General features: G+C 39.0%; 1 protein-coding gene and 2 long non-coding RNA genes across 4 annotated transcripts; 2 read left to right on the top strand and 1 right to left on the bottom strand.

Annotated features, from left to right (window-relative positions):
• Positions 1-3,733: 3,733 nt before the first annotated feature.
• On the top strand, positions 3,734-21,943 carry LOC117514215. Its single transcript, XR_004561832.1, has 3 exons — positions 3,734-4,118; positions 19,162-19,170; positions 21,933-21,943. It is a non-coding gene; the product is annotated as an uncharacterized LOC117514215 (long non-coding RNA).
• Positions 4,264-23,296, bottom strand: LOC117514214 (gamma-aminobutyric acid receptor-associated protein-like 1). Of its 2 annotated transcripts, XM_034174569.1 has the most exons (6): positions 23,139-23,295; positions 22,858-22,966; positions 21,551-21,640; positions 16,241-16,319; positions 6,864-6,982; positions 4,264-4,452 (listed from the first exon to the last, which is right to left on the bottom strand). In XM_034174569.1, the coding sequence occupies exons 3-6, from the start codon at positions 21,638-21,640 to the stop codon at positions 4,387-4,389; spliced, it is 354 nt and encodes a 117-aa protein (XP_034030460.1). In that variant the 5' UTR covers positions 22,858-22,966; positions 23,139-23,295; the 3' UTR covers positions 4,264-4,386. The 2 variants fall into 2 exon arrangements, with proteins under 2 accessions (XP_034030460.1, XP_034030459.1); XM_034174568.1 differs by lacking the exon at positions 22,858-22,966 and having other exon boundaries at positions 23,139-23,296.
• On the top strand, positions 14,353-18,144 carry LOC117514216. Its single transcript, XR_004561833.1, has 3 exons — positions 14,353-14,533; positions 17,648-17,649; positions 18,134-18,144. It is a non-coding gene; the product is annotated as an uncharacterized LOC117514216 (long non-coding RNA).
• Positions 23,297-24,370: the final 1,074 nt, after the last annotated feature.

The raw sequence follows: 24,370 nt of genomic DNA, 5'->3' as shown, positions 1-24,370 counted from the left end.
TTATCCCAGCAGAGTAAACTTTACTCTGCAAAATTTACTGTGTATGTGAGTGTGTAAAAATAAAAGCATCTTCTTGTGGCACAATGCAGAAAAAACAAAAAGCACTGCATGCGTGTGCGTAAGTATGACTTCAATCACGGACAAACTGGGGAAAGCTGACAATTACCGTTTGGTATGCTTATGTATTTTGGGTCAAGGATGAACACCACCAAAACGGAATGTTGATGGGACTAATATCTTTGGAGGAATTAGCAATATTAGCTAACAGTGAAAAATGAATGTTGGGCTGCAATACACCATGGGCGTACAGGGTTTTAAATGTTGTTATTGTGGTTCATGTTAGTTTAAGTGTTGATAGTGTTATTTATTTGTTTTTGTTGGTCAATTGGTTTTGTCAGTTTAGTTAAGTGTCATGTTGCTGTTACCATGAGTGAAAAGTGTAGTGCGTTTGATGGGTGTGTAAAAAATAATAGCACCTACTTGTGGCAAAGTACAGAAAAGACAAAAAGCTCTGTATACATGTGTCCATACAACTTCAATCACAGACAACCTGGGGAGAGCTGACATTTGCTGTTTGGTATGCTTATGTATTTTATGTCAAAGATGAACACACCAAAACGGAACATTGATAGGACTCGTATTTTTGGGGAAACTACAGATATTAGCAAACAATACTGAACAATGGACATTGATAATTAAATCCTGGACTGACATGCCATTCCAGCAGGGGACGGTAAATCATCTTTATATTGGAAGTGTGCGTGCATGATTTTATTTAGCAAGTTCACTGTAAGTACATAATATAATTTTAAATACATTAAAAATACGTGGATGCACAAGAAAAAGAAACCATAGAGCTGTATATGAGTACTAGAGAGTACAGTCACACTGAGATGTGTGCTGGCAAGGAGGCATGATCGCCATTTTGACACCGGGAAACTCAGTGGCTAGCACGTACTGATATAGCTCATAAATCTTAAGAAACACCTGAAAAATACCAGAAAGCTGCATATGTTGGCAATACCACAACAGGAGGTAGAAGGGAAACATTTCCTTCAATAAGTACTTTTGGTTATTCTTGTTACTTTTTCCATGATTTTTGGGCGATAAACTTAGGGTGTCACCCATCCCTTGAAATGCAGAATTGTCCTTTATTTGACAATTAAATGTTGCGTCCTGTATTGAATCAATATGGGATGTAAATTGTTCCATATTTTCATAAATGTCCCACACACACTCACATACTCAACAAAACTTAATGAACAAATTAAAACACAGGGCACCCCAATGTCATCTCTACCTCGCATAGGGTTCTGTAGCAAAGACCTGACGCGAGGTACAGTGGATAGACCTCAGACTGTCATGTCTGCATCTCCATGTGCCCACCTTTCTGGTCCTGTCACGGGTTGCCCGGTTGCCTGGCATGTCTACACAATGAAACTCTACCACATCCAAAGAAGCAAAAATGTTTGCAAATGCACAGACGTGCGTAGGGAAGCATTGAATTCTTGGCTTGGCAGCATTAGTGGCAATGGATACAAGGCAAACAAGCATTTTTATTTTTTATTTCCTCTTAAAGTAAAAATGTCCTCACTTTAAAGATTAAAATTATTGGACTGGCTTGCATAATATTTGTTTATTATTGCACACTTCAGTGACTGCAGTTTATCTAACAGTTGTGTTAATAAAGCACTTAAAGTATGACTAAATGCTTTTTTCAAAATTAAATTGGGTGGTGGTGTTGTGGCCCTGAGGAGCAGTGGTGGGCGTCCTTTATTTTCATTTCTGAAAGGTGGCAACCCTAGTGAAGACCCTACATCACTCCAATCTGGAACATTTGGAAAAATAACTGCAATTTGTTTGCTTAGTTTTCTTCTAAACTACAAACATAAAAGCCAAAGCGTACAGACACATTAGTGTTAAATAACCGTTTCTGTATTAGATCAGATTGGATCTGGGGAGCATGGTGACTTAGTGGTTAGCACTGTTGCCTCACAGCAAGAAGGTCATGGGATTAATTCCCACCTGTGGCCTTTCTGTGTGGAGTTTGCATATTCTCCCCGTGTTTGCGTGGGTTTCCGCAGAGTGCTGTTTTCCTCCCACATTTAAAGACATGCAGGTTAGGTGAATTACAAAGTTTATAACTGCCCAGGTCTCCCTTGCAAAAGAGGTCTCAATCTCAATGGGACGAACCTGGTTAAAGAAAGTGTTCATTTAAATTAAAAGATCAGAATATTAACAACAAGAGCTGTAATACAATTTAAAAACATGTAATGAAAAAAGAGTTTACATTTACTCTTTCTGGTGGTCCTAAAGTCAAACACTTTGCTCTATGCTGCTCACAGATTAAATATACTGTATGTAGATTTTTGAACACTGGAGCAAATGCTATATTCATCAAATATTGTGTTTTTAGTATTTATGACTAATATGCAACATCAAAAGACATGAAATATAACAAAATAAACTGGCTCAAGTTGTGGCTTTTAAAATAGATTTTAAAAGCATAGTACAAATCACAAATTACTTTATTGTGCTTCATTTTAAATTTCTAAACAATTCTGAATGTGCTAAAAGAATAACGAGATCCAACAGCTTTCATAGATTAGCTTTCATTTACACTGCATTTTCAAATATAAAACTACATAATCTTGGACACACTTTGCTTTCATCCAATCATTTTTCACACCACCTTTCTTAGCGGACTACAGCACATTTGAGTCGCTTCTGAAATTATCAGCTCTATGTACTGAATTCATTTTTAGAATCTAAAATTGTTTTGAATCTAATCGTGACATACTGAAAGATTCACATCCCTGCGTGTCTATGAAGTCTTCCTAAAAATTATCATTTCCCTGAGAAAATATCACATCAACACCACGTTGATGATTAGCTACGTGTGAACACAGTACGCTAGAAGTGTCCGAACATGAGCAGCATTAATTGTTCAGTTTGTGAGTGCCACAACTGGAAGAAGAGGAAACTATCACTTTCAGAACGATGTTTTGAACATACAAGAAAGTAGAAGGTAGAGATCTGAGTGCTGTGGACGAGCATTTAACTTGTTCCCTCCTCCATTGAAAGATGAGGATCTCCAGTGCTGGCTAAAGGCACTGAATTTGAAAAATCCACCCAAATGTCCCTATGGCTGTTCTTTTCATTTTATGAAGAAAAACCCACACCACTGGATCTTTAACCCAGAGAAACAGTTGGACTACAATGCTCTGTTGAAGAAGCCATGGCGGATGCTAGTGAGACAAGCGGGTAAGCTGTGTTTGTAGTGTTAGCTGCTATGGAATTTATTTTCTGGCATTTGATACAACCAAGTATTGCATGAAATAATACCATACGTAATCTTGGCATTACGGTGGTAGTACTTGAAGGGTAGTATTTTAACTTGATTGTGCTTTTATACAAGCTGCGCAGCGCGAAGCTCGTAGTTCCTCACAGCCAAACCGTCCACGCCGAGTGACAACACAAAGTAGTTAAAAAATAATCGAGGGCCACTTTTCCATGTCATCTTCCCACTCTGTTATGACCAGTGGGTGAGCCAGAGTCATTCCCTTTGAGCTTTTCAAAAAGGTTTTTGTTTCCACCCATGTAATATCTTCCATTGTTCTATAATGAAAACACTGCTCACCGGAAGTCCTAAGACAAAACGGAAATGCCTCTGTTTCCACCCATGTAATATCTTCCATTGTTCTATAATGAAAACACTGCTCACCGGAAGTCCTAAGGCCAAACGGAAATGCCTCTGTTGTAAAAGTGGGCGGAGCTGAATAAGGTGAATATTACTCCACAAACAATCCAATTGTGGTACACAGACCATCAAATGGTTTAAAAATGCTCAGATTTGTCATTTTTTGGACCGACCGACGCCCGCTTGGTCACTCTGCTCCCTTGCCATAGCAATCACCCTCATACTACATTCGTATAGAAAAACATCTGCTAATAATTAAAGTGCTGGTGGAATACAAAATTTAGAGATCAGGTGTATGCATTTGTGTTTTATTTCCTCAAAAGTTTACAATATTTACAATATAATAATACTTGCTTTAAATACACACAATCAAGGAGAGAGCGCTCTCAGAATCCTGATAACTTCCTTTTACAATCTAGTTTGTATTTCTTTTCACACTTGCAACCCCCTCTCCCCAATCAAATAGCCAAGATAACAAACTACAAAAAAAAAATAATAATAATAATAATTAGGAGTTACCTAACCCCTGCAGGCAACCATTTTTGTCTTAAACCTCTTTTCTGCTGCGTAATCACATTAATAAAGATAATAATAGCGTTTTGAAGCCTCGTAAACATCCATAGCTCCTGAACCCCTTTTTCCTCTTTGCTCTTGTGTGCACTCTCTCTCCCGTGGTTTTTCCTCCTTCAGGCACCGTACACGCTGTCATTACTGTAAGTCATGTAGAGAAACTGGTCCTCTTCATGATGTTCCTGGAATAGAACATAGGAGAGAAAAATGTGATTACTGGCACAAGACAACAGCAAGTGAACACAACAACCGCTAAAGTGTTCGCTAAGCAAAACACGCAATTTCCATAGAAATATGTAATCACTATGTCTGACACTCATTTGACTACCAGGGGAAAAGAACGTGTAAAAATAAAGTCTAAAGATAAAACTGTTTAAACTATTGCAACCTTACAACAGAAACACATTCTGCTTTTTCTGCCACTTTCACACTGAGTCAGTCAAACTGAGTTCCTGGAATTTTATTAGCTATTTTATAATTTACTGTTAAGTCCATTTATAGTTGGACACTGAAAATATGCTGACACAGCATATTAGAACTGAACATGAATAAGTGATTAGTGTTGCGCCGTTGGCTGCGAATTCGCAACTGGTTGTGGACAGTTAGTCACCATCCCTTTGCTTCTCGCAGTTGCAGCAGTTAAATTCACTTTCTGGAAATTCCTTGGCTGGTTTTCTAGGCTACATCTGTGCTTAAAATAATAACAATGATAATTACAAAAAAAAAGCTGTAAGAGAGACAGTGAGTGTGTGTGTGTCTTGGTGGCTTCCCTCAGTCTCCTTCTTGCACGGTCATTCAGAAAACTAAGTTCTATAAATTAATTTTGTTTCTTTGTTTTTTCACTACCTGACTGCACTTAATGTTGTCACTTAGTGCTGATTTTGACTTTTGACTTAAGACCTAGTTAACACGCATTACTGTTCATGAAGAAAGACGGCACTAAAATGTTTTGCATGAAATAAAAACTGAAATAATATCGCTCTCCATTTTAGTCTTTTGAAACTGTTCAAAATTCGGCTTTTAAAATAACTCTGTTTTGTTGTTGTTTGCATCTCCTGCTGTGTTTGAGCATAGATCTGTAAAGGCCACTAGGGTGGACACCAGCCTCCAGAAAGTTAGATTTTCCTTACAAACTAGGAACCAAAAAGCCAAAACATTTTTGTTTATTAACAGTGCAACAATGGCACTAATTACATTACACGTCACGCGACTAGTCAAAAAATAAATAAATAAATAAATAAATAAATGTGCTACAGAGTAAATTCATCTGACACCAGTAACAAACATTTAATAAAAAGAGTTTACATTTACACCCTGACGGTGTTAAAATGTGTGATCAGCTCTCTCAGGCTCGGGTTAAAGATAGTGTGGGTGTGTGTGTGTGTGTGTGGAGATTTTTTAAACACAGCAGCAAACACTACATCCATCCAATATCAATTTGGTTTGAACATTATTTAGGACTAATATATAACAAATGACATGAAATATAAAAAATAATGAAATATGAAGTATGCATCATTTAAATTAAACTGGCTCAAGTTGTGGCTGTTACAACACATATTGAATTATTTTATTTTATTCTGCTTTAACAAATTTCCAGCCAATTCTGAATGTGCAAATACAATAACTAGATCCAACAAATGTAGGTAGGTAAAGGTAGGTATTAACATTCATTATTATCACTTACTGAGGCGTTGCTGGGCCGGTAGCATAGATTTACATTTACGCTTACAAATGTTTCATTTCAAAAGACCTGCATCCCTACAGCACTGTGGATTTACAAGAAAACTGACTGTCTAATCTGATGGGAAACCTTGTGGATTTAAAATATTGTGGAAAAACACCACAATCCTTCAATTATTCAACAAGTGTATTTTGTTAGGTAATGATAATATTCAGTATTTCAGATGTGTGAAACACTATATTGACTGAAATGGTAATCAGAAATAATCGAATAATTCTCAGTCAATGTCTCTGAAAACACTGAGTCTGTCTGTCTGTCTCTCGTACAAAATCTGACAAATTTTACACATAAAGCAATATTACAACATACAAGTATTCACAGTGCATCACTTTTTTGTTACCCTTCAAAATGGTTTGAGAACGTAGGTGCTACAACATGACAACTTATTTCAATCTGAAATTGATTTTTTTTTTTTATCTAACATGGTTTCTTCATGCTTCAGTCCTTATACTCTTCGAACTGGCAGCATTATGAAATTATATCATAAATACTGAAGTCAATCAATACTGGGGGATATTATGAGTATTTTTTTACCATATCGCCCAACCCTAACTCAGCCTTTGTTAGCCTTTTTCAACACACCTAGAAAAATTAAATGCACTCAGCAAGGCTGCATGCTTGGCCACTGAGGCAATTATGCCTGAGGCATTAGTAAATAAACACGTATAATAGATACAGATGAGGACTAAATACTATGTTCTGAACTAAATTTATGTTGTAAATTTGTTGCCATGATTCAAACAATTGTTCCTTTACATTTTCACAAAATGGGGACAATGTCTCTCTGGCTTCTTTTCCCTGGCCAATCGCTGTTGCTCACTCCTATGCTAACATACAAGGTGTAGTTACCTCATATACAGCCGACAGAGGACAGCTGGATGGAGGAAGGGAGTTGTTAACAAAGAAGAAGAGCGCCTCCTCTGGTCTCAAAGACACCCGCTGACGGATCAGGAAGCACAACTGGCCAACTGTGCACAATAAAAGCCAAGAAAGAGCATGACCTGGTCAGTGAGGTCCATGTAGAACACTTTCATTTCTTATGAACAGGAAGAAAAGTTTCTGACAGATAAAAAAAAATCACTTGCTTGTAATCACGAGACAGATGTCTTAAGAAAGAGTAAGCAAAACAAAATTAGAGCACTGCTTAGACAAAAAGTGCAATCAGGCAAAATTAGGAAGACAAAAAAGAAAAAGCAGCAAAACGATGATTTGCAATTACAGTTTTACTGTATAGCTACAGCAATTAAATCAATTTGTTGAAAACTAAATGAGGCAGCACAGTGGCTTAGTGGTGAGCACTGTTGCCTCACAACAAGAAGGTCGTGGGATCACTTCCCACCTGTGGTCTTTCTGTGTGGAGTTTGCATGTTCTCTCTGTGTTTGCATGGGTTCTCTCCGGGTGCTCCGGCTTCCTCCCACATCCAAAGACATGTAGGTTAGGTGGATTGGCCTTACGATAGACTGGCGTCCTGTCCAGGGTGTACCCCGCTTAACACCCTATGATTGCCGGGATAGGCTCCAGCACCCACCGCAACCCTCAACTGGAGTAAGCGGGTACAAAGAAATGGATGGAAAACTAAACTAATCCTGCAAGTTTGGACTTCGTAAGATAACAGCTCTTGCTAAAAGTCATTTTGCCATTGTGGCTGTGTTCACTTCCTGAACCAAGCCGTGCATGGCAGCCAATTTATATGAGGGGCCTTTCACATTGCACATGTGCACGCTAAATGTTCCCGTTTGGATGCGCACAGGGAGCGGAATATTCTCCGTCACTATGTTTTTGGTCTGGAGATTGAACAAGTCCAAAAATTCCTGTTTCTGAAGACTTGTGTGTTCCGGAAAAAAGAAAACAAATAAAAGCAGAAGCACTCAGTCGGCACGTCATAACCAGACGATTAGCAGCAGAAAAAGAGTGGAGTATGAGATCTCTACAGCCCCAGTGAGCCCACAGACGGCCTCACTGAGCCGACACACTCAGAAATTCTCCACATCTGGACATATTACACACACCCAGTTTGTCCAACGGAGCATCTGCTAATTTGTCTAAGGCGTGTAAGTAATCTGAAAATAAAGCATGACTTTAATGCACAGGTTTTATAGGTTAATGTTAGCCTAGCCTTTACCAACAAGCTGCGTTAACTTATGCTGGCTGAATGTTTATCATTCCAGCTCAGTTAGTTTGTTGTATTTGTAAATTGTTTGGTCTATTTTCACCCAGTAATTCTATACCTTAGTTTGTTTGTTTTTTTAATTGTTGCTACTCTGACTACAAGAACGGTCTCAATTTTTAAATACCTTTCAGATTTTTTTTTTAATTGCCTGACTGATTATTTGTGAAAACAGACTGTCACATACTGAGATGACCCCTGTACCAGATTTGTATATTTGCTGTCTGCGCATGAGCGAAAAACGGGAAGTTTGTTCTGTACTGAGTTTACCCTTTCTGTGTGCAGACCAAAATCTGGTTTAATGTGAAGAAATTCTGATCTTGTCTCTTAATGATATTGCTTCTGTGGGCTCATTCAGCAATACGTTGTCCTGACAGGGCTTAAATCAAATGAACAGGAGTCATTTTTCTCCATAAATTGAAGCCAGCTCTTAGTCCTTTGTCATATTGTTCTTAATCCTAATGATAAACACGTTAATCTTGGTTTATTGGAAACAAAGTCTGAATGTACGCATTATATTACACCCTTACCAAGTCTAGTTTGCACTTCCCTTTTTTCACTCAGTGTAAACTCAGTACAGAACAAACTTCCTGTTTTTCACACATGCGCAGATAGTGAATATACAAATCTGGTACTGGGGTCATCTCAGTATGTAACAATGTAAGAAAAGAGCACAGCACTGTTATACATTGCCGAATCTTCAGCCTGTATCTTTACACTTTAATAAAATATATTTCTTCACTTGTCCCACATTGGGAATTTTTTAAAATAAAAATTCACAATCTTCAAATTCCAAAAAAAATTAAATTCTCAGAAATTCAGAACTTTTAATGTTGTTCTTTAAAAAATAAATTAAAAAAAAAAAACATTTTGCACAGCAGTGTTAAACTTTGGAAGCTTTTGTTGCTATTGTTTTTATATTGTTGTCTTTAGGCTGTGTCTATATTTGAATGTTCCTCTTTCTTTCATCTTTTCAATTGTCTTATTTTACAAGGAGGAATGTTTTGAGGCATGATCTTGAAGGGGGGATCTTAAGTCACGGCCTGTCACAAACCACGAAAGCCATTGAGAATGCCTTCCGAATTCTTGTTGTATAGAGAAGGATCGACCATCGGGTTATCGGAGTGAACCTTGCAAATACAGAGGCACTTCAAAACCTCCAGTCCAGATGTAAGAAGAAAATATCTCAGCTCTTCAAAATGTGAGGAAAGTGGCTCCAATAACTCCACCCAAGATGCCAAAGCTGGAGGGAAAACCTTCCTCTGGTTAAAGGTCCTGAGAGTCCAGCTCACATGTTGTCTCTTCAAACCCACACTTGCTGCTTCTTGTCAAAATAAAACAAAGGCTCTTTTAACAGCAACTATTTTGTTATTTGAAAGAGTGTTTCCTTTTATATTTTAACATTAAATGAATGAATGTTTAACCTATATGAAGTAAAAATTCAGCGAACAACACACTTCTGCTTGCACAGGTAGAAAATATCCTGTCCCTATTGTGCAGAATTTCAAAGCATTCACAATCACATAAATAGTCAATTATCATATTTTTTAATTACTCTATAGTGATTACAACATGAAAAGCATTGACATAGTCAATGAGGATGTAATTAAATGTTGAAATTACTGAATTTAAAAAAAAATCATTGTGGGGTTTGTCACATAAAAATTCAGTAAGGTATGTCTTCTATAATATATTCCAATTCTAAAATAGAACATTACTAGTGGATACTAAGGTATATCTAAATATATAGTAAAAAAAAAAAAAAAAAGTAAAATAGAAGAGTAGAGTAGAGCCACTTAGGTGCCTGGTCTTGAGAACCAGGGATGGTAGGTTCAAAAGCTTTTTAATCCCATGGGAACTCTCCCTACCCACCCAAGCGGCTCAAGAAATTTGACATCATGTATATAAGTGATATTTACACAATAAAGGTAATAAACAACATATACAAGAAATATAGTACTACATAATATATAGGAATTAGCTTCTAAAACCTAAATATTTATACAGGAGAAGATTATATTATACGTATACCTAGTCTATAGACTAGTAGTGAAATAAATTATAGCTAGTAGGCTAAGCTATAAATGTGGTTAATTTATTATAGAAACAGAAGCTATGATGTAATATGTTTTAGGTATCGATCTAAAGTACACCCTACTAGCTTACTATAGGAATACAAAATACATATTCTATATGCTATCTAATGGAAACCCCAAAATAGAATACTATATATTATCTATTAAAGAACCCATAAACTGAAGAATATTAAAAATCTACACAATGTAAAATAAATAAATCACGAAAAAGAGCTAACTAGCTAGATGAGCTACCATTAAATTAGCCGTTAATAAGCCAACCATACCTTGCTAGCCAACAAGGTAAATAAAGCTGGTAACTAGTGTATGTAGTACAATAGCGTAGTTTAACCCTAAAATAATGGTATTAACAAATACATATAAAAACAAATGTGTATTAAAACGTTAGTTTCCCAAACAGAACAGCACCGACTATATTGTTAGCTATGCTAAACGGTGCTACAGCCGGCTAGGTAAGCTAACGTTAGCTGTTAGGTTAAATAAATTGTACCCCACTCTTCCATTTTGATGACTACATTTGTATTGCAAATGTAGTCATGTACTACATACAAGACTACATTTGCTGACAAATAACCATCAAGCGTAAATGAAATGTGACTGTAAATACAAGGTCTGTCCGTAAAGTATCGTACCTTTTTATTTTTTTCAAAAACTATATGGATTTCATTCATATGTTTTTACGTCAGACATGCTTGAACCCTCGTGCGCATGCGTGAGTTTTTCCACACCTGTCGGTGACGTCATTCGCCTGTGAGCACGCCTTGTGGAAGGAGTGGTCCCGCCCCCTCGTCGGATTTTCATTGTCTGGAAATGGCGGAATGAAAAGGACTTTTTTTCCATCAGAATTTTTTCAGAAGCTGTTAGAGACTGGCACCTGGAAACCATTCGAAAAATTTATCTAGATTTCAGTGAAAATTTTACGGGCTTCACAGAGAATAAGGACTTTAACTACAGGTTTAAGGACCCCTTTAAAGGACGGTCGGTGCACCGCACTGCGAGCTGCGACGATGCGGCACAAACCACTGGATCATTTCTAAGCTGATGGCTCTGTGGATACGAGACCGTCGTGTGCTCTTTCTCTGGTTATCACAAGACCTGGACATCAGCCATTTTCCGGCAGATTTCACTTTTAACAAGAGATTTTGTCATGGAAAGCCGCGCGGAGGCTTCGCGCGTCACGACCGATTCGCTGATGAAGCGAGACAAAGGAACACCTCCGTTTCGGCGTGTTAGAGGACAAGTTTGGACATGTCCAGCTCTCCACAAGTTCTTTTATACTCACTCGACTGGTAAGCACTGAAAGCCGAGATAGACATGTCCCAACTTGTCCTCTAACACGTCAAAACGGAGGTGTTCCTTTGTCTCGCTTCATCAGCGAATCGGTCGTGACGCGCGAAGCCTCTGCGCGGCTTTCCATGACAAAATCTCTTGTTAAAAGTGAAATCTGCCGGAAAATGGCTGATGTCCAGGTCTTGTGATAACCAGAGAAAGAGCACACGACGGTCTCGTATCCACAGAGCCATCAGCTTAGAAAAACAGCTTCTGAAAAAATTCTGATGGAAAAAAAGTCCTTTTCATTCCGCCATTTCCAGACAATGAAAATCCGACGAGGGGGCGGGACCACTCCTTCCACAAGGCGTGCTCACAGGCGAATGACGTCACCGACAGGCGTGGAAAAACTCACGCATGCGCACGAGGGTTCAAGCATGTCTGACGTAAAAACATATGAATGAAATCCATATAGTTTTTGAAAAAAATAAAAAGGTACGATACTTTACGGACAGACCTCGTATACTGTAAAATTTAACAAACACACTGCAGTGATTATTTCATTTCCTGTTGTTTATAATGAATATATTTATGGTGTTTTTTCCTGGTTGTAATGCAGGTACAAATGAATGAATCTACCCGACTTAAAAATGTACACATGACTTTTCATGCTATTTTATTAGTCTAAAAAGAAATGTTCAAAGTACATTATTATATTAATCAATAAACCATCTCATCTGAAGCAAAAACAAAGGACAAGTTATGGCATTAATTTAAAGATGATCATCAAAGATTTCTACAGTAAGAAAAGGGTCTCCCCCCAAAATGGAAAGTACCATAACCTAATCAGAAATTAATATTGAGGTTTAATATATATTTATGTATGTATGTATGTATGTAAGCAAGGATTTTTTTTTTTTTTTTGTGAGAAAACTGCTATGCATCAACTAGCAGGAGCTCTCTGACCATTCCTCCGACACACATTTCTGCACATTGTTGTCTTCTCTGTTTTGGGCTGCAGCGGTGAAAGTTTGCTGGACTGAACTTTAACTGTGGTGAGTGTGATGTCAAGTGAAGGTGTGCTCACACCACAGTGACTGTTTTTGCTGTTTTACTCTGCAAACTGCCATTTACGCGACGCTTCTCAGTACTATATTTTCCAGAGTATAAGTCACATTTATCAGTTCATGCAACAATAAGCAAAATGGATTAAATTATTTATAAGGCAAATGGTGTAAAAGAGTACAGCTAAGGAACTAATTATTGTCACTAAGGGCCACAAAATGCGAGTAAACTGCTTCTTTCAGCCACTCAACAGTATACAAATAATGAATGTTTATGAGTTCAAAGTAACGAGTATTTCAACGAATGAAATACTCATTCCATTGAATGAATGAAAAAACATTTACTATTTGTTTTATATAACGTGTTGGGAAAGTGTAGAGACACGGACCCACAACAGGGGGCGTAAATGAACAGACAATGAAAGAGTCGAATATGAACACTTTACTGTTGTGAAAGAGCACAACCAAAACACAGAGGATTACAGAATTTATGCAAACAGTCAATCCACAAAGGTGACGTGTAGGCAGGCTCGAGGATAGAAGACGTCTGTCCTGAGAAGAACCGGAACCACACGATTTCCTCCGCCACCGAACCTGGAGAATACTGGAGCCGCCAAGTCCTGAGTCCCCAGGTGGCCACTGTCTCCGAATGTCGGATCTGGTACTGCTGGCGAGGAGCAAAAACAGTTAAGATGTGGGTGCGTGCACACCCAGTAACAATGGTGGGAATACCACCTCCACCTCTAATCCAGAAAACTGGCACGTGCAGTAGTAATGAGTACTTATCAACAGTTTGGCGTGGGGAGCGAAGACGTCAACTTTCCACATATCACAAACTCAGCCTCCAGCTGCGAGCACTCACAGAACTGACTGCAAACAATACTGAAGCAAACACTGTCTGAAAAGACACCAAAAAAACAACGGCTGAGAAAGTTACCTTCACAGGTAGATGATATCTCGGCAACGAGGTGGAGATGATGTCCGTTTTTTATGGAGTGGAATGATGAAGTGACGATGGGTGACAGCTGTCATGAGATAATGAGTGACAGCTGTCACCCCCGGCTGTGTCCGTGGCGGCAGCGCCCTCTTGTGCCTGAAGCCCGCACTTCAGGCAAGGCGCCCTCTGGTGGTGGGCCAGCAGTACTTCTTCTGGCGGCCCACACAACATAACGGCTAAAATAGATCCTTGTCATTTGATGTTTTATTAATTTATAAACAAGAGAAAAGGGACTTACATCTTGTGCGTCACTGGTGCTTTGATGTCAACAATCCAACAAGAACTTTAAATAGAAGTTCAAAATTGTCCTAAAGCCCCTTTCACACTGGCATAAACGTAGAGCTGCTTATTGCGGCGTTGTTTCAATTAAGTATGCCCAAAATGCGTGCATACTCAGCCTTTTGTCCATGTTCCTAGATTTGCTTGCAGCTGCGTGTGTTTGCTTTTTAATGTGTGCACACAATCGCGTGTAGCCCTTGCCCCTATTTAAAACCAATTCAACTCTTTTTCAGTTCACTCCTGCCAGATGTGCAGAACACATCGTTGCACTTGGAAAACAGTGGCCTGTATCATGAGGTTTCTACAGTTGCATTACTACTACGTATGTAACCATAGCTGCTATCTTCTGCCTCTGTGGAAGTGCGCTCTGTTCTCTACTGCACGGTGTGGTGCGGCTCAAACAGTCATTTAACATTATTATTATTATTTTTATTATTATTTTTTGTCTTGGTGGATCATTTTCATTGTGTACAGATGCTGCTGAGTCGGGCTGTGGTAAAGGCTACTGTGAATGAAGCGCTGTGACTCTTTAAACTTTTAAAGCTCCGGTTGCTCCGATCAGGTCCACTGATCTGATCAGACCCGATCGATCAAGGGCGTCTGATGAGCGCAACGACATGCAGCGACAGCGCTTTTATTTTGAAGAGTCACAGCACTGATTCAGGTTTGATCAGACCCGATCAATCAGAGCGTCTGAGCACACTGACATGCAGCGATAGCACTTTTATTTTGAAGAGTCACAGCACTGATTCAGGTTTGATCAGACCTGATCGATCGGGGCGTCTGAGCGCACGGACATGCAGGGATGAGGCTTTTATTTTAAAGAGTCACAGCGGTTATTCAGGTTTGATCAGACACAGACAGCGAGAGACAGAGCGAGAGAGAGTGTTCAGGTTCGATTCCCTGTTCTGAGCGCACACATGTCCATCAATTACATCAGCTGTTCTGAGCACACAGAGGTGCTGCGGCTGTGTGATCATGCTCTCCAGCTGATTCACACTGGATGCACACACTCAGTTTTTGGATGTGTACAGGAGCGCTGTGTTGCACAGACTTGTATGCAATAACGCCGTGTTGCGCAGACCTGCTTAAAACTGCGTATTTTCTGTATCCAGCACTCTACGCCGAAAAAAATTAAATGTTTAATTTCTTCCATCCTACGCACATAGCCCTCAATATACTACTGTGTAGGGAGAAAAAACTCGACGTAGAGCTGCTAAAAGTGTGCGTAGAGCTGCTCAACTCGGCATAGACAGTACGCCACAATACGCAGCTCTACATTTACGCCAGTGTGAAAGGGGCTTAAGTCAACTTGCCAAAACAGTCATAATGTTCAAAAACAATTCTGATGATGTAGTCTGTGATGCCATGATGCCGTGCACTGACTCCATGCCGTCTGATTTCCTCACTCCAGCGAAAAATTGCATCAGACATTTGTCCAGGTTTGCCTCCTAACTTCATCCTATTCGTGCCTCCAGAAGGCAGCGAATTGGATTTGTTTTTTTGTGTTTTTTCGTTAGAAGAATTAGCACCATCAATTAGCTTGTTGAAATCGTCATCTGTCAGCAAAACAAACTTGGCAATGTTTAGCTAAACACCATCCCCACTAGTGTATGTGTGTGCGCGAGCGTTGGTCTGTTCCTGTGCATTTTTTATGCCGCAATTCTTTGTGTCATTAGACACTCTTTGCTATTTGATTATATTTATTCATACATGTTTGCTTGAAATGAACATGATTGCTAATTGGCTAACCTTAACTGCAGTCAACATGAGGAAAAAGCTCAAAATAGTGAGACTATTATATACACACTAGCCATCATGATGTGTGACCCGACTGTTTTAAAAGAGTGCTGAAAGTAATCAAGCCCTGTTAGGAAGATTCCACCTCTCTCCTATTTTAAAATGAAAAGGCAGTTTAATGGTGCGTTTCTCATTTCAAGTGTAACAAAATTCATGGTCGTGAATCGTGTAAGTCACATGACCTCTCAAACTAGTAAAAAAAACAACCAAACAAAAAACACAACAACAACAAACAAACATAACTTATACTCCGGAACATACAGTAATGGGTTTTAGAGAGTTGTGTTCCTTGTCTGTGAATCTGATGAGGAATGCCCTTGACACAGGGAAATAATCAGGCGCAGACTGGGACACACAAAACTGATGTCTATTGTTCTGGTGTAGGGGATCAAACTACCACAAAATACACTAGCATCTGCCTCATATCAACTCATGGAATCCTCAGATGGAACTGCTCTAATGTCTAATCTGTACTTCATTTATGCTGAAAGAGTTGTTACAAAGCAAGACAAAAACTATATCAGTCTTCTATAATTCTGTTTCTGTATTTTACCTGTTAGATCTGAGGGCACCAGGTATTTCTTCTTGTCCAGTTCAGGAGCTCGTGACCTTGGGGCCCTCTCCACAATTATCTTGAAGTAGACAAAACAAAAGAAAGAGACAGACAGTCTGTCCATATGCCAAAATACAAGAAAACAAAATCAATGTAATTTTTCAGTTAAATCTCTAAAATGGAACCCCACACAATATATTAAAGAAATTAACCCAAAAAGGATGACACACCCAGACACAACCATCCCTACAGTTTTTTTTCCACAATGGACCCAGACATATTTGTCTCAGACATGTGTCATAACTGGGTTCTAAGTTTAAAAAAAAAAAAAAAAAAAAAAGCGCACCAAGAGTAGGACACAAGCTCACAACAGAGGGCACTGTGGTGCCCAAATGAGGGAGTATGTTTCCACAGTAAAATTGACAGCAATGGGTTTGTGTGTTCTGGGCGGACTCATACTATGGCACGCCTTATCCCGGCAGGTTTTTTTTGTTTTGTTTTTTCGACTAGTGTGAGCACTCTGACCCGTGGCCAGGGGCAGCCTCACAGTGAGAAGTCTGGCCCAATTTGCAGAGATATTTTAGGCAATTCCCAGAGCGAGCAGGGTAAAGGTAAAATGCTGATGGGTCCAGTTTTCTGTTGAGTGAGTGCTCACTTCCTGCTGATTAAAAAGGATGTTTTATATGAGTGTCCTAATTGACACATTTCCAAAAGGAGCTTTTCTGTGGTGTAGTCCAGCTGACTGTACAGCATGTAGCAAACACAAACAATGCGGACACACTGACCAAACATCAGTGACACAACTGCTCATCAACAGTTTCTATTAATATTACTTTTACTACTTGGATCATACAGTCTCCAATTCATTCATCAAAAATTGAGAGTAAAACTTGTCTGGTTTCACACCTTTTTGATGAACATGAATCGTGGTCATCATGCAAAGCTGCAAAATTTTTCGTCATCTGTCTCCATAAAAATCTTATCACACGTGCAGAGTGACTGACTATAATTCTCTTATTGTATAATTTATTGAAGCAAGACAAGCTTTCTATGGGGAGGTGGGAGCTACATCAAAATGTGCCATGTGAGAGGCAAAAAAAAAAAAAAAAAAAAAAGGAAAAATGCTTAAAGCAGGGGGTCTAGGGGGCGGAGCTCCCCAGAAGCTGAAGGTTTTTAGTCATGCTAATGCTCCTCAGAAGCATTTACTGAAAATAAAGTGTGAAGGACCTAATTGACAGGGTGAGATGCTGAAGCGCTTTGCTTGTTCATGTCCGAGACATATACATATTAATATAATAATAATAATAATAATTATAATAACAACAACAACCGATAACCGCCCTAACTCGCGGCGGAGGAAGAGGAAGACAGACATCTTGCTTCAATTTGAAGTCTTTATTACCGCAGGAGTGCCATCACTGACCCACATTAGCAAAACCTCAGAATATATGCAGCCTGGATCACATGGGGGGGTGTTCATAGCAACAATTTCACCAGCCATGACCCTCCCCACATCTCCAATACAGCTGCCAGAGTTCTCTGGCCCAAGGTTGGCTAAGACAAAACATAGTTTTCTCAACTGTCTTTTCACATGAAAACCTATGGAGCTAAATCAAGGCCAAAAGTTTTGTAATCTGAAAATAAAAAAGATTGAAAAAATAAATAAATTTTGAAACTGAAAATTCAATGTTTGTTCTTATTAGTAAATAGTAGTAATAGTAATAGTATTATCAAAATAAAAATAAGTGTAAGATATATATTTTTCAGTTTAAATTTTTTATTCAGCTCTCCCCACTTTCAGATCTTATTTTTTTCAGTTTCAAACTTTTGGCCCCGTTCTGGCGTGGGATGGCGTGGCTTCGATTGAGAGGGGCGTGAAATTGTGAGTGACAGGAGAGCAATCAGTCCTCACATGATGTTGCTTTCAGGAAACGTGGGTACTTTGATAGATAATGATTCTGCTCCCGTCTCCATCGTTTATTTACTACACGGCGCGTGAAAGAAAATAGAGAGAATGAAAGCTTATTACGAGGCTTTAAAACCTTGGAGATAAAGCTGTTTATTGTAATCGATGTGTAGCAGTTGGTTCAGTGGATCCGTATGTTGTACCGGATAGTGAATTTAATGACGATGTAACAAAGTTGACCGCCCGTAAATCCAAATCCAAAGCTGCCCGGAAGAGCGCTCCGGCTACCGGCGGTGTGAAGAAGCCCCACCGTTACAGGCGTGGCACTGAGAGAGATCTGCCGCTACCAGAAATCCACTGAGCTGTTGATCCACAAGCTGCCAACCAGATCAGCCTCACCGGCCTCCTGCAGAGCATCACAGCGGAGCTCTGAAAGCGGACGTCGGTCTTGAAGTCCTGAGCGATTTCTCTCACCAGGTGCTGGAAGGGCAGCTTGTGGATCAGCAGCTCGGTGGATTTCTGGTAGCGGTGGATCTCTCTCAGTGCCACGGTGCCGGGCCTGTAACGGTGAGGCTTCTTCACACCACCGGTAGCCGGAGCGCTCTTCCGGACGGCTTTGGATTTGGATTCACAGGCGGGCTGCTTGGTTCTGGCCATATTAAAGCTTCCTTCAAATCTGCTGAGCCAGGTCTCTCTGTGTGTCACTTAGAAAGCTCGTAACACTCCACTGCAGCCTGTAAAATGAGCAACTTGCCTCATTTTCATGCAGCGATGCGGCGATGCTGCTCTGCGTTCACGGTCTTGTGTGGATTTGGGACACATCGGTTTTTTAGGTATAGGTGTTAAACTTTACAATCTTGCATATTTTCCAGTTTTTAAACATCAAAAATGACAGTGGTCTAGAATTACTTGTAATAGACATCTTTAGCATCACTTTATTTACAGGTATCAAGACAATACAGTGGAGAGAAAGTGTTAAGTCATTATCTATCAAAGTACCCACATTTCCTGAAAGCAACATCATGTGAGGACTGATTGCTCTGCTGTCACTCACAATTCCACACCCCTCTCAATCGAAGCCACGCCCTCCGACGCCAGAACGGGGCCAAACGTTTGATACTGAAAAAATAAGATCTGAATGTGAAAAAAAGATCTGAAGGTGAAAAAAAGAAATTTGAATGAAAAAAAATTTGATCAAAAAAATTAGAGCTGAATCAAAAATTTATTTAAACTGAAAAATATATATCTTACACTTATTTTTATTTTGATAATACTTTTCAAATGATTATAAAATTTAAGAACAAACATTGAATTTTCAGTTTCAAAATGTATTTTTTCAATCTTTTTTATTTTCAGATTACAAAACTTTAATTTTCAGTTTCAAAATTTATTTTTTCAATCTATTTTTATTTTCAGATTACAAAACTTTTGGCCTTGATTTAGCTCCATAAAAAACACTCAGCATTAAGTGGTCACACTTAAATGTAAAGTTAGCACAATATGAGTATATATTCAGCATGCATGATATCAATTCAAAGAAAACTCCACATTCTCCCATCATGATAATAATGAAAAATAATAAAGCATAAGAACTTTTCCAACAAGCTCAACATAGGTTCTGTATGCAGTTTTTAAAAGAAATAAATTTCGTTGGCGTAGGCGCAACAGTACCTCACACATCTGTCGTGGCGGTGCTGCACTCTGATCGGTCCACTGTCTTTTATTATGAAATAATGATGAATTTATGTGGAAATGATTGTTGTACAAAAGCCTCAGATATCTGTTGCTGAGATAGACGAAGACTGGAGTGCAGTTTTAAACAGAAACGAGATGATAATCAGTGGTTCGCAGCTGATGCATAGAAATGGCGATGATGACGCTCCAAAATGACGCATGCGCAGTGAAGGTAGGGCGGACCAATTTTTAGGGGGGACCGTTCAGTCTGCAACACCGGATCCAGATTGGCGGACGTCATAAATCTCAGATCACTCGTTTTTATTATTATGACTGTTTATACTAGATTTTCCCAAAGCACTAAACAAAACAATCTAAAAACAAAAGAATAAATCCAAATAATAAAAAGTAAAATACAACAATGCACAAAAATTCAAAATTAAACAGCTGATAATACAAAAAAGGTGCAACCTCTGATGTGACTTATACTTCTGTAAATATTGTATACTGATATTACGGTATTGTTCCATTTATGTCTCCTTATAAAATATATCTGCATAACTCATAATATCCATATACCGCCCAGTCCTACCTCCACCCAGATTGTATATGTACATACATGAACCATTGTGATCTTAAAATTTAGCCAGATAAGTCTAAGACACTGAGCAGACAGCAATCTGTAGGACTTCAATTGAAACCTTCGGGAACCTACACAAACATAAGAATACCACGTCCTGCAGTGCCTCTCTGGATGTTGAAACCAGGATCAAGCCACTTGTGGCCATGACGTTTTACAAAGTCAAGGAGCGATGAGTCATTTTAACCATGGTTTCCAGATCCACAAATACAGTCCAATTAACCAGATGTGTCAGTACCAGTGGTACCACTGAACTCACCAATAGCCAATAAAGTATCACCACATGGACAGTCATCAGTTACTGAGTGAAGTTGTGAGTACAAATTCACCCTTGCCAAAAACCCGCAGTCGGAGTGCAGACTGAGAAAATAGACAAGACATCCAAAGAATGCCCATGTCTGAGTTTCATAATATACTTGTTGACAGGGATGATATCTGACACCATATCAGAAGGAGACAGTCCACCACAGCAACTCCCACTCCAACAGTATGCCAACCACTGCAGCAACCAAACCAAAGGTAGATGTATCCACCCACTGAGATCTGGCCACTTACAGGTCTGGGAACTTTAGAGAATACATCCATGGCAATGCAGAATTTTCCCAACTCCTTCAACAGCACTGAAAGATGGTCACCCTTGCTAAAAGAAAATGTTCCAAGTGCCCACCTACATGAGCCCCTGAGAGTCAAACCTATATGGGCCATAGCACAAGTAATGACCTCTCAGTACTGCTCCCATCACCCATCTAATGGTTTCTTCTTTTCCAGATATTGGGATCAAACAGCTTTCACCCCCATCTCCTTAATAATGCATGTTCCACTACAATGGAAGATACCAGCAGAATCTATCCCACAGATGGCATGAAGGATGTCATTCCACCATAATAAATTGTACATCTCAGCTTATTTTTAAAAACAACTTTATGGATGTAATAGACATGTCATAATTGTTTCTGTGACTGAACCATTATCCACAATGGCTAAAACGTTAACTATCAGTCAACTCATTAGGAGTCAGAGAAGGTACTGGCTTAAAAACAGACAAAAAAAAAAAAAAACCCAAACAAAAATTATCTGCTGTAGTACGTACGGGTATCTTGTCTGGATGTTTGGCACGAACTCTCTCTCCTTCTGCTCTCCTCACCTCCAGTGGTACCGAGTGTTGGTATTGACTGCCCATCTATAAAACACAACAACAACAACTGAAGAACACATGATGTCCCAGACAATAGCATTACTGACAGTTGACAAAGGAGAAAGAACACTGACTTCACCAGCCAGTTATACTGACTGCCATGTGATCATGAGATGTGTTTCACGCATACTGGAATTCAGCACTTTTCAATGATTTAGAGGCCTAACTGTCAGACTCATGGCTTTCCAGCAAAACTGATGATTAAGATACATATCCTGACAATATATATCCTCATGCCAAACACTGTGCTCACGATGGCTGGGGTTTTTCCCATCAGTCTGTTTGCATGTTTACTGATGGATTTTGGCTAAATGAGATGAGGCTGCTTGTAGAGAGTGAAAAATGTTGACATTAAAGGAAATAAGTTAAAATTTAAGTGAAACATAAAACCCCTTCTCTTTTAAGTACATCTACGGTGATAGTACAGACTAAATGTGGACTCCAGAATAGAGCACAGACATTCTGCACACTCAGTGTGCAAATGTCAAATACTGCACAGCTGCAGCGGGACTACATCGAAACTCTTCTACTTTGCAAGGCTTCCAGAAGTGCACAAAGCTATGTTCCAGAAGCACAAATACTGCTCAAATTTCTTAACTCTCTGTGCATTAAAAAAAAAAATTAAACCCTAACATTTAACCCAATATGAAATCATTTACAACTGCATAATCTGCAAGTTTGTTAGTTCATCTGAGACATCACTTTTATATCATCTTGTCGTTGATGGAAGCATGTAATGTCCCTTCCATAAATGCTGGTCAGCTTTAGTGCAAAAATAAATAAATAAGTAAATAATCAGTTTGTGTTGATTTGCGCACTACACACGCTGTATAAGAAAGCTATGAGGATTGGGTGAAAAAATGAGCAATACAATGTTAATAAATAACATTGTGTTGCTGTTGAAATACAGTATTTAATAATAGAAAAAAACTGTTGTGATGTGAAAAGTGTAAAAAAAATGCTTCATATGATGGTAAAATGATTATTGGAATATTACGTTATTGAACAAAAAATAAAAAATAAAAGTCACTTTACCCTTTTAAACTGTGATGGGCATTCATTGGACCACTTTTAGATATTTTTCATGACAAACAATGGTTACATAATAAACAGCCAAAGACTCGGTAACGGGAAAAACAGTTAGCTGCAGCTGTAATAATGTGTTAAAAATAAATATGTCACAAAACTAATGTTCTTTTAACTGTCTGAATATCTTCCACCACGAATCAGTCTAAAGTCATCCAATGAAACGGTCCACAAGTTCAACCACGTGATCGAGGCCACGTCACGTCTTCTGAGGATGTTTTCTACCTAAACAACAACCAAAACGAATTAATTAGCCACAAGAATCGGGTAAATTAGTTACATCTTTTGTAATCTAGGTTCTACACGTTTTTTACACCATCTGATATCTCTTGCTGTTTATATTAGCTCACAGCTCTGACTAGCCGTACTTCGTAAATTACGAAAGACCTTAATTTACCGTTAAAGTAGACACAAAGAAATTTCAAAAGCAAGCGCAATCCAATGGCTCCTAAAGTCGTCGTTTCTCAAAAAGTAAATATTTTTTTTGCTGAAGTGCCAAACATGATGCGCGATATCGCTGCTTTCGTTTAAAGATGTCGACTGCTCCACGAAAACAACAAACACTGTCAGGCACGCCCACCGCTGCTCTAACCAATCAGAAGCAAAGCAAAAGCGTTGATGGGCAGCCAAATGCGTCCATTTAGAAGAGGCCGAGGGCGGGTCACTTCACACTCATTGGATCAATAACATTTTCATCTACCGTTTGTATCATCCCCCTTCATCAGATTGACGGCAAAACTACCAAGAGAAGATCTGAAAAACTGGGCCAAGCTATCGTAGACTACGCCTCTACGCAGGCTAGAGGTGGGCGATACCGGGAATTTTGGTATTGATCGATACCAAGTAAATACAGGCCCGGTATCGCCGATATCGATACCGATACTTTTTCATATTTAAGCTTCATAGATCCAAAGGATCCAAAAGACCTAGGATAGAACTTTGACAAACATTGTACGTGACAACAAAATACTTTATTATCACAATCAACATTTTTGTTTTAAAAAAATATCACTCAACACAACTTAAACTCTCCTGAGGTAAAGGGCTGACAAACCACAATACAAGGGTGCGCTGCTCCGTGTTGTGTGACACAGCGCAGTGCTGCGCTTACAGAAAAAAAAAGCTTGAGTATCGATCTTTTTACACGAAGATCGTTCAATATCAATACCAGTGTTGGTATCTATATTATCGATATTAGGATCGATCCGCCCACCACTAGTGCATTCCTGTACTGCATGCCCAGACTGCGGAAGACGTTCTGTCAACACATACACCCTGTGAACACACAGCAGCAGCCTTTTGAACCTCGGTCCCAACCTCTCTGGGGCCAGGGGCCCGCCTACTGCCTGACTCATGAGACATAAACCATTTCCCATCAACACACAATCACCAGATGTCCCAGCGCTCCTTCTACAATCCGCACCCCCTTAAAACAGCTTGCTTCCTCTGTCTAAGAATAAATACAGTGACTCCAAAAGTATTGGAACACTTGGTATTTCACACATTTTAATTTGCTTATGCCATTTCAATTACAAACAAACAAATAAATAAATAAATAAATAATACAAATAAAAATAGAAAAAATGCAACATATAAAAAAATAAAAATTTCAAAAATTATCTTCCTTAA

This window comes from Thalassophryne amazonica, chromosome 7 (assembly GCF_902500255.1).
Source record: "Thalassophryne amazonica chromosome 7, fThaAma1.1, whole genome shotgun sequence".
Classification (NCBI taxonomy): domain Eukaryota; kingdom Metazoa; phylum Chordata; class Actinopteri; order Batrachoidiformes; family Batrachoididae; genus Thalassophryne; species Thalassophryne amazonica.
Note: the sequence above shows the minus strand (reverse complement) of the source record. Positions and strands in the feature narration are given on the sequence as shown.

Excerpts from the sequence above, each read along its gene's own strand:
- LOC117514214 (XM_034174568.1), bottom strand. The coding sequence starts at position 21,640 with ATGGGCAGTCAATACCAACACTCGGTACCACTGGAGGTGAGGAGAGCA. Across the intron at positions 16,320-21,550 it reads AACATCCAGACAAGATACCC|ATAATTGTGGAGAGGGCCCC; the intron begins GTACGTACTACA and ends GTCTACTTCAAG. Across the intron at positions 6,983-16,240 it reads GGTGCCCTCAGATCTAACAG|TTGGCCAGTTGTGCTTCCTG; the intron begins GTAAAATACAGA and ends TATTGTGCACAG.